Source organism: Montipora capricornis, chromosome 1 (genome assembly GCF_036669925.1).
Source record: "Montipora capricornis isolate CH-2021 chromosome 1, ASM3666992v2, whole genome shotgun sequence".
NCBI classification, from domain to species: Eukaryota; Metazoa; Cnidaria; class Anthozoa; order Scleractinia; family Acroporidae; genus Montipora; species Montipora capricornis.
Genome location: NC_090883.1, coordinates 2,336,126 through 2,346,127, shown reverse-complemented (window position 1 = coordinate 2,346,127; position 10,002 = coordinate 2,336,126). Strand labels below are relative to the sequence as shown.

Here is a 10,002-nt window from a genome sequence, read left to right as displayed (position 1 = left end):
GATCCGATTCCTTTGACATTTCCAACCAAAATGGCAAGCATTTCACCACAAAAAATAAAGTAAAATAAATCATTTGAAATAAAGGTTCAGGGGCATCCAACAATAATCTTCGGTGAAATATGTGTTCGAGAGAGTCAAACTGTTCTAAGAATTTCGGTTCTACGTTGCCAAACAGCTATAGAATTCTTTCCTAAAACATCACCTTAAAAGTTTCGCAACCAAGCAAAAGTACATGTACATTTTTGGAACTAAGGGATATTTTTGCACATTTTTGGCACTTAAAAACGTCACCTAGCAGTTTCGGATGGTTCCCTGGAAGTTCTTAGAAGGTATGTTCAGCTAGCAAATTCCGAAATGAAGGTATCATGCCCTAAAATCTTCGGACACTTAGTTGCTATATGTATGCCACCAAACTAGAAGTGCAACATAATTTCCAGCCACACAAATACAGAAGGACAGAAATTGTCAAAATGTGGAACTCTTGCAGGTTCAGTGAACGAGGTGTTTAACCCTGGTAATTTAACAAATACCGTAGAACAAATGTGTTTTTTCAGTAATGACTTGGGAATTTCGCTTTTTCCAGAGGACCCCTTGAATGAGTAACCGAACAAAGGTTGTTGTCAAGTGGAATAATTTTACCTCTCCCTTTTGCCACAATCCATGCTTGGTAAGCTGGAGAGTTGTGGTAGGCTTTCATTGCTTCATTATACTCTTGCTACATGTCAAATGAAAAACAAGAATAAAAAAAATTGAAACAAGACTGTCCCAAGACACCCAGATACATCTGGACTGGGTTGCTCGAAGCATGGTTAGCGCTAACCAGCGTTAAATACCATGGAAACCTATACAGTGTAGCTTTTGATATCCCTTAACCAACGGTTAGCGCTAACCAGCCTTCCAGCAACTGGCCCCAGGAAAGTAATGGAATCTAAGTAAATACTGTACAATGTACTGTAAATGCATCCAGTGTAACTTGCTAAATCCATTATATGGCAGCTACCTGGGTCCACATACAATTTATGAGGGGTTTTAACAGAAGCTGGCCACTTACAGTACATGTACTGCCCCCAACATATTATTCACCACAGCCTACATGTAGTCTACCTTAATTTGTACTCAAAGAAAGTCTCCTTTTTTCGTGGGCAAAATTAATGAAATTTTTATTGAAGTAGCAAGCTAAAGTTGGAAGGTTCCTGATACACCTTCTTGTGTACAGTACGTAACAGGCACAATGCAATTGCTAGGATTTGGAAGAACATTTTGTTGGATATGTTGGCTCATCCCTTTCTTAATTTAATAACAACCAAACATTTTGAAGTTGTCTATTTAGTTAATGCTGACAAAATTAACGATGATTCTTGACACCTCTTTTGGGATCAAACACGGACAGTATTTTCTTTTATCAACATGTACCTTTTCAACTTCATATTCATCTATATGTTCCTAAAATTAAAAGACATTATAGCAAAAATTAATGGTCAACAAAATTGTTGTGAAGTCTGAAATCATACAGTCTTAAGAAACAAAGAATAAAACTATGTGTACATGTATATACATGTACAGTGTACATGTTAAGGTAGCCCTTCCTTGTCGTCTCAGGTACATGTACTGAAATAAAGAGTGTGCCACTAAACAAGATCAGGGGCTCGTTTCTCAAAATTCCCCGAAAACTTTTCGGGCCTGAAAAGCCATTTGTGAAACTGTCAACCGCTTGTTCTGGAAAGCCGATGTTTTAACTTGATTTCAAGGTAACAAAAAGCAAAACAACTGTGAAGTTTGACGACTTAAATCCTCTCCGTTCTTGAGATACAAAGAGAATTGTGGCACGTAAAGTTTCAGGACTTTCGAGAAACAGGCCCCAGGTCAGAAGCATAATTATTGTACAATATACACGTATATTCAGAATCTCTGGTACTGAGCTTACTATGATCTGGTACATGGACATGTACATGTATACAGCACCACTGCTACTGCTGCAGCTGTACTTACACTGTAGCTTTGGAGATGATTCTGATGAGAGCATAGTTAATAGAGGAGAATGGTTATGAAATGCGAGAAGTTTCTTTGTTGTAGGTTTTTGTTCTCTTTTTTGGCCTTGACCGTGCACAAAGCAGAATAGTTGTTTACTCCGTACTGAGGAACTAACCAACAGAAACGTGTTGATTACGTAATTCATGCATAGTGTATGAGCGCAAAACAAAAGATTGTGCACGGTCGTGGACTTTCCAACCTAAACCTTGGCATCTTTGTTTGCCCCTTTGATATTTGCCGAGCTTCCAAACCATTCCCCTCTATTAACTATGATGAGAGGAAAGACAGAGTATGTACATGTACAAAGAAAAAAACCCTAATTTAAAGTGAGTTAGAGATCAACTGAAACTCAGCCCACAGGTACAATCACAGAGATGGGAGGCAAGGATGACGGCCACTACACTAGCCTGGTCACCCTTAGGAGTATAGCGGGAATCCCCAGATAGTCACCCATCCAGATATGAAAACCAACCAACAACACTACATTATATTAACATTTTTGCAAAATGACAGGAAGCCGTTTTTAATTAATGACAAAAAATTCAATTTCAAGTCAATTGTACTTGTACATGTAAACAACCAAAAGTTGTTATTAATCAATGCACAGTACATGTAACCTCAAAATTTAATCAGATTTTCCCAGTCAGGTGTTGGCAAACAAACTTTAATTTGAAGACTTTTTTTTTCAATTAATTATTCTAGTATTTCAACAGGAGAATATTTATTTATGCATGCTGTTTCCTTGAAAATAAAAATGTTATCTGGAGAGTGTGACCTAAAGATGAATATGATGAGAAGCCAAGCAGAGCAGGGAAGTACATGATGGCATATTCACTTGTATACTGTAAGGGCGCTTTCCTTTTGTCAGAACTGGCCGGCCAGACCTGTCCGTTTGCAAAGAAAATACAACAATTTGAAGGAACACTTGAAAGATAATCCCTCGCATTCTTCTGGAGGAGTATATATCATCTTCAAAGTGTGTTAATTTGAAGGCCTTGTACATGTACATCTGTGGAGTTAGTCCTTCCAAATGCCCGGTCTAGCCGGTCAGTTCTGTCATATGGAAAGCGCCCTAAGACTACAAGTACAGGGTAACCTGTTTCTCTTGGTCGCTTAAGTCTCTCCACATCTGGCCAATGATCCTTCCAATCTCCCATAATTTCAACTCAGAATTTTGAAGCTTAACTTGATCCCAAACCTGCATTAGAATCAAATAACCATACCTGAAGCCCTCTTGCCTTTAAGTGTACATGTACATGACACATTTTTCTTTATTTACTCAGTCAAAACATCATGGTTTTTGAGATAAAAACAACCAAAAATATTCCATGCTGATTTTCATTCTACCGTATGCTTTCAGCGTTGCATCCAGAGCGCGTCATTGCGTCCTAGGACGCAATATTTTGCATTTGGACGTCCTAAAATGCTAAGAAGGGGTCTTTGTGGACGCACAAATTTCATGCTTGAAATATATGCAAATTCGTAAATTGAAAGCGCAACCACGCTATTAACAATGGCGCAATTTTCCACATAACGTTGATTGATCCATCTAGAATTGGCATAACAATGAGAGAATCATGGTTGGCGTATTTTCACTTTTAGCATCAGTATAACTTAGGACCCCCAACATTCTGGTATGGACCCCTAAATATTTGGCAAAGGGGCCCAGAGGACCCCTACCCAGTAAAACCTGGATGCAACGCTGTGCTTTTCAGCCCTCGAAAAAAATCAGAATTTTCACTTCCGGTGGGGTACAAAACTGCACTAGTGTTGTTAATACGGGAATGCAGGGAATTTGAAGGATACTGCACATGTAGAAACTTCATTCTTTGGTCTTTTGCAATAATTATTATTATTTGCAACCAAATACAATGCATCTCTGAAGCAGTTTCAGCAACTTCTCGATCTAAAAAAGAGGAAAAGTTGTGCTATCTCCAGTCTCCTTACTAGCACGGTTTTGCCTCCCCTGGATTTGAAAACTCTGATTTTTTTAAGACTGAAGGCCATGCAGAAGAAAAGTGGGTATGGAGTATAATTGTTTTTACCATATCTCAGAAAACCATGACGTTTCAAGACATCATTGAACTCAAAGATACATGTATTCTACATTACAGTACAGTACAGTTACAGTATGTATCTTTTAAACAATTAGCTGACTGTTCTAATTTTTTTTTTAATATCATGGGAGACAAATTACTCCTTAATTTAGGCGCGAAATTTCAGCATTAATTTATAATTTCACATGTGAAATTACAAAATTGCCATGGTAACATCTCTTGTATCTTGATCAGAGCCAAGATGGCGTCTAGATTTAAGAAAGTGACCATTGAAGAAGTTACAAAATTAAAAGAAGCAGCAGAAAATTTAAATATGTGAAAGAGCACAATTAACTGGGTGAGAGTTTTTAGAGAAGAGATGTGACGAAAATAGTCTTGAGAAAAACCTGGAGATGATTCTTCCCGAGCAGTTGGATAAAGTACTCGAGCGATTTTACAATTACGGTTGTGAGCGTAATTTGTCACCCACGACATTAAAAGGTAATCAAATGGTTTTCTCGTGAAATCAGGAAATAATTTCACTGGTGTTTTGTCAAAATTCTGATAATTTATCAGAATTTTGACAAAACTAATTTCACTCGTCGCCACTTGATTACACATACTAATTTTTCTCCCTTGACAGTAGAAATTATTTTCCTTAGAAACAAAGCATTTCCCAAGAGTACAATGTACAATTAAAAGGATCTTTCTGATTAGGTGAAAATTTATATTACAAATAACACATGGTCTCGGGGTTACCGCGTCAGGGCGGATAGAACTGTGAACGAAGAGGGGGGGGGGGGGGAGGGTGGTTGGATAGAGGTGATGGGGAAGATGAGGGAGGGGTAGGAAAGTAGAAGAAAAGAAAGAAGTACATTTTTTAGACCTCCCAAAAAACCACGCCCCTTCAGTTGATAAAAATAAACCAGTACAATTAAAATTGTACCAGTTCAAACTATTGTGTACCAGTTCAAAAACAAATTGTACTAGCAGTCAAAATTGTACTACAACATATATACCTTAAAGTACATGTAGCAGCCTCATAATTCAGCAAGCAGGTCACTGTCTTACCTTTCTACTGTATCTCATGTAAGGCATAAGTGGTTTCTCTGGAGGTTTTGGTGGCTTTGGGATACGAATGTCAGATGGCTGAAAACGAAGGGTAGACAATTCACTTTAAAATAAATATTTCTTTCAGTCTACTAATACTTTAAAGTCCTTTGTTATTTAATTTATACAAGTAAGATAGATGTACTGGTAACTGTTCTCATAATTATTATTCTTGTGGTACATAATATTTCACCACAGTTTGCCTTTAGATCACATCTCAAAGATCCAGCTAGTGCCACAAAACAAAATGCATGGGGTTTCCATGGAATGTGATACAACTTTAATAATTCAATTCATATAGTTATTGTTACTGATTGTGTTTTAAACGTGGTCCTAAACATTAAATTTTTTGTTTGTTTGAAGCTTTCAATAAAGCCATGCAAAAACAAAGCTTCTTTAGAACTTTGGCTCTGCACATTAAACTGCCCAGTTTTAAGAATCTCTCGCATTCTCCAGGCATAAACCTTAAAGACTTTAACCCGGTTACCTGAGAGATTAACCTCTGAGTTGGAAACCGTGGCTGCCCAAAACTCATTTGTCCCCATTGGTTAGGACTCTGAAAAAATAATAAAAAACTATAACTTTAAAGATCAAAGAACACAATGAGAATGTACATACTTTAGACACACCAAAGAACTTCCCGTGTTGTGCAAGGATCAACAGTACACATACAAGATCCTGTAAAGAAAACCTGACAACCCACAAAAGGTCACCTGTCAGGGTAGAACACCAGAATCTTGCACATACGTATTGGAAAGGGAAGCGGGTATTTGACTAAAGAGCTGAAACAGGGTCCAGGTTAGACCAACCTGTACTACACAGGAGCTAGAATACAATAATATTACCAGATGTTCAAAGGATAGATCACTGAGGGACAAACCACGAGACGGTGTCATGTTAGAAGAACGGGGGATAAAGCAGGCCTATAATAGACATAATAATATGTCCACCACGTAGGTTTGATCTCTGAGTTAAGGCACTAGTCTCAAAAACGTTGTAGCTAAGACAAAGTGACACATTTTGGTCTCGAGATATATGGAATGAGTATTGGAAGAAGGAAATGTATTACATGTTCATGCAGCATTCTGGAATGAACAGAGCACAAAGTTGATGCATGCATGTGCGCCGATTCTATCACTTGAATATTAAATATAATTAGCATAGATACACTGTACTATTATTATTATAAATATTTGTTCCCTAGTTTGTTCCGGACCTTGGACCTTGGACCTTGCAGATTAAACGAAGCATCATCAAAAGCGTTATATACATTGTAGCAGTGAGTAAGGGAACAACTCAAAAACACTTCGGAGTTCCTACATGTAACAGGGACTGAACCTACATTGTACGACCTCCATAACAGCTCTAAATGAGGTTAAATGCAGTTTAACTTAGTTAACAACTATGAGCGAATGAAGTCAGTTGTTGTTAGTGGTTTTGTTATTATTTGTACATGCATTGGATTCCTCTTGCTTTGCACGGTACAACTTATTTATTGGTGTGGAGGGAAGGAGCATTTTTTGTGGAGCATTTAGTGGGTTTTTTCCCTCCCTCTCTCCCCAACCCTCCAGTTTCCACTGTTTATCAGAGTGACGGGTGCCTGTCTTTTCGAGGGCATGGGGGCTCATGGCTGGTTTGTCAGGTTTTGCCAGCCATCAGTGCAGTCTCCATCTTGCAGCTGGCTGCCAATTGTGGAAGCCACAGGATGTCTCAGGTACGCAATGTCCACATAGCAATGCAGATTTAACCACTGGGCTACAAGAACCCATGGTGAACTACATGTAACTCACTTTAATGGGTTAACCTTTTGAATAATTCATGTGTGCCATGTGTGATGTATAAGGGTTACTTGGCCAATTTTCCAGGTAGAGCAGTGGTAAGCCAGTGTTAAAAATAAACCGTCAACTTCCAAAGGCTCGATTCTTCGGTTGCACGTCACGCAAGTGAAAACATAAATCGCTTACCATTTAAGAAATTGAGTCAGGAAATGGAAATGTTATAGAAGAGGAACAAATAAACAACGAGTCCAAAAGTCTCAGGGCTGTGTAATATGCGACCTGTCATGCGAAAACGTACACTAACGGTTTTCCGTTGAACAGGTAAAATCCAACGGCTAACGAACAGGTAGTCAACGGGTTTTCCAACGGCTTCAACGGGTTTTCCAACGCTTTCAACGGGTGCGCAAAAAATTCCAACGGGTTGCAATTTTTTTCCAACGGTTTGTGAAATTTTTTCTGATGCTTTTTACCAACACTTCCAACGGGTAGCCAAACGGCTTTTTCAACGGTTCTTGATGATTTCCAACGCTTTCAACGCTTTTCAACGCTGTTGATAAACACTTGCAAGAAGACCAACGGAGAGTTTTGGTAACCAACCGTTTATTAAACGATCCGAAATCATGTTGGTTAGTGTACGTTTTCGCGTGAGAGGTCACATATTCCGTACTTGAAAAGCAAGATTTCATGCAATCACTTCAAGAGAAAAACGATTTATTTTGACAACACTTTTTTTCATTTAAAAGTCTGCCAGATAAGCCCTCAGAGAGTTGGATCGAGGAGAAAGTGACATCATTTACTCACTAGTTTAAAAATTCAGTGTATGAATGCAGCTTAATTAGTAAGCAGAACACAAATTAATTTTGACAACCTGAAAGCCAAAAACTCTTGTGCTACATACAGTACTACTTGAGCCACATTCACACACACTTCACTTGAAGCTACAGTACAGCTGTAGAGAGTAAATGACGTCACTTAAACCCTTGATCCAGGTTGCTGAAAGCTTATTGGTCAGAACCACACCAAGTAATGGCAGACTGTTAAATGGAAAACAAGTGTAGATATGAAGAATAAACAGTCTTTCTCTTGAAATTACCACAAAAATTTCACCTATCGAGCATTCAATTCAAGTACAGTACTTTCGAAATGTGAAAAAAACTGATTGTAGTAGCACTTTAAGTTTCCAACCCTAGCAATGCTGTACCATTAAATTGTAAAGAGAGAGACAAACAAACCTGGCCCAACATAGCCTGAGGATTTGGATGAAAAGACTGCCGAAACCTTGCTGTAAAGATGAAAAAGAGTGATGATAATGTGAAGAAGAGCACTCTTGCAGAACCAGAGCCACATGAAGTACTGCTTATAAAAATCTTTATTTTATATTACTGTACCTTTTTACATACTCTCTGAGCCCATTGCGTAGATTTTGCCTTCAGTTGATATTTGACTGGATACCAAATAAAGAAGCCAAATAATAAAGAAAAACTACATGTACTTCCTATTAGGGGTACGATCTGTACAAAACATGGAAGGATACAGTACATGCAAGACCATTAGGCCTATGCATTAACTTTGTATTTCCAACAATATGTGTACATATACTAATGCAACTGCAAAGGAAACTTGTGATTCCTAGTTTATAATTCTAAGGGCAAAATTTTCTTTTATTAAAAAGGTCAAAAACGCAAGCTGTGTTATAATTTCTTGGTAAAGTAAATCAGTGTTCAGTTTGCATCAATGAATTATTGTCAAACCAATAAAACAGCTGAATAAAGTGCTATTTTGTACAACAGTGCCATAATTAAGCAATGAAACCACTGCCTTGCTGAAAACATTTACAATGTACATGCGGGAAAAGAATGAAGGTCATTTTGCCTGGGTAATTACCAAAATTAATGAAAAATGCCCTCTGTCTCATCCAATCAGCACTTAGTAATTTTGCACTCTATGTTATAATGTAATACAGTAACTAGTGCCTGAAAATTAATTTAGAAAGCAGGGTGGGGGATGCAGTGGAAGATACAGCTATCCAATCAAGGACCATACTTGACTTCAAAAAGCGTGCTTATTTCATGAGTTCTACAGTTAATCACAGTCTTCTTATGCTTTCAATAAACAAGCATTTGATTAGATCTTATACCCACCCACCAATATACACCATGTACTCACAGAGGACAGCCACAACACCGGGAACTTCATCCCCTACTCTTCTCGAACAGTGTGTGGGTTTTTTAACGTCCCACAGAGAATTAATGAATATACTGTAGTCTATTCGTTTGTTAAATTGTACACCTCTAAATAGCAACAACTAAATGAAAGGACAGCACGATTTTATTCGTAGTATCCTTAATTAGCGCTTCAGCTATAAATTATAATAAACTGATAGATCCTTTCATTAGGTTTACAATGGTAATTATTAACGAACTCAAATTGGTCTCAAGTTCAAACATGATTCCAAACAACGTAATTTTGAAATAGCCGATAAAGTGAAATCTCAAACTCTTACCTGCTTGAGCCATGACAGCTGGCGAGCCCCCCTGAAATTGCTGTGGCAAGGGACTCTGGTCGAATTGCCGGTAATCTCGAACCACACGCGGTACAGGTGTTGACGCTGGTAAGGACATGTGCGCGGTTGTCTTGTCTTCACTGTGTTTAGTCGCCCGTCACGAGTCCAATGTCACAGCGTAACCTTTTGTTGACAGGTTTTCAATTTCCCCTGCTTTTCGCCTGTTTTATTTGTTTGACTAACGTCATAAACGCTGAATCTACATGTACCAAGTGTAAAATGTTTCATTTGTTTCATACGATTCAATACGATTCCTCCATCTTTATCCCCTAACTGGGCATGCGTAATGCTTTGCTGAACCGTGATCGCAGGCTCAATATTACTACGAGTTATCACTGTCACGCAATAAAAATATAATCTGAACCTGGAAATCGTTGAAAGAAAGAAGCCACGAAAATGAAATGTTATAAAAGATCTCCTCCGCCGTTATTGCGCTTGCGCATTGCCTGATTTTCCTTGCTTCTTGCACGTGTGAGAACGTCCT

At 38.2% G+C, this 10,002-nt stretch overlaps 1 protein-coding gene across 2 annotated transcripts in view; it reads right to left on the bottom strand.

The window, feature by feature from the left end:
* Positions 1-9,791, bottom strand: part of LOC138016860 (SWI/SNF-related matrix-associated actin-dependent regulator of chromatin subfamily E member 1-like) — a 20,833-nt gene extending 11,042 nt beyond the window's left edge. For both annotated transcript variants that reach the window (XR_011125929.1, XM_068864507.1), the window contains exons 1-7: positions 9,459-9,791; positions 8,188-8,237; positions 5,665-5,733; positions 5,139-5,216; positions 3,128-3,229; positions 1,414-1,443; positions 640-715 (exon numbers count right to left, since the gene is read on the bottom strand). Coding sequence is in view for 1 of the 2 variants with exons in the window: in XM_068864507.1 (XP_068720608.1) it covers positions 640-715; positions 1,414-1,443; positions 3,128-3,229; positions 5,139-5,216; positions 5,665-5,733; positions 8,188-8,237; positions 9,459-9,576 (523 nt within the window). In the remaining variant the exon portion in view is untranslated. The remainder of the gene's footprint in view (positions 1-639; positions 716-1,413; positions 1,444-3,127; positions 3,230-5,138; positions 5,217-5,664; positions 5,734-8,187; positions 8,238-9,458) is intronic.
* Between the last annotated feature and the right edge of the window lie 211 nt (positions 9,792-10,002).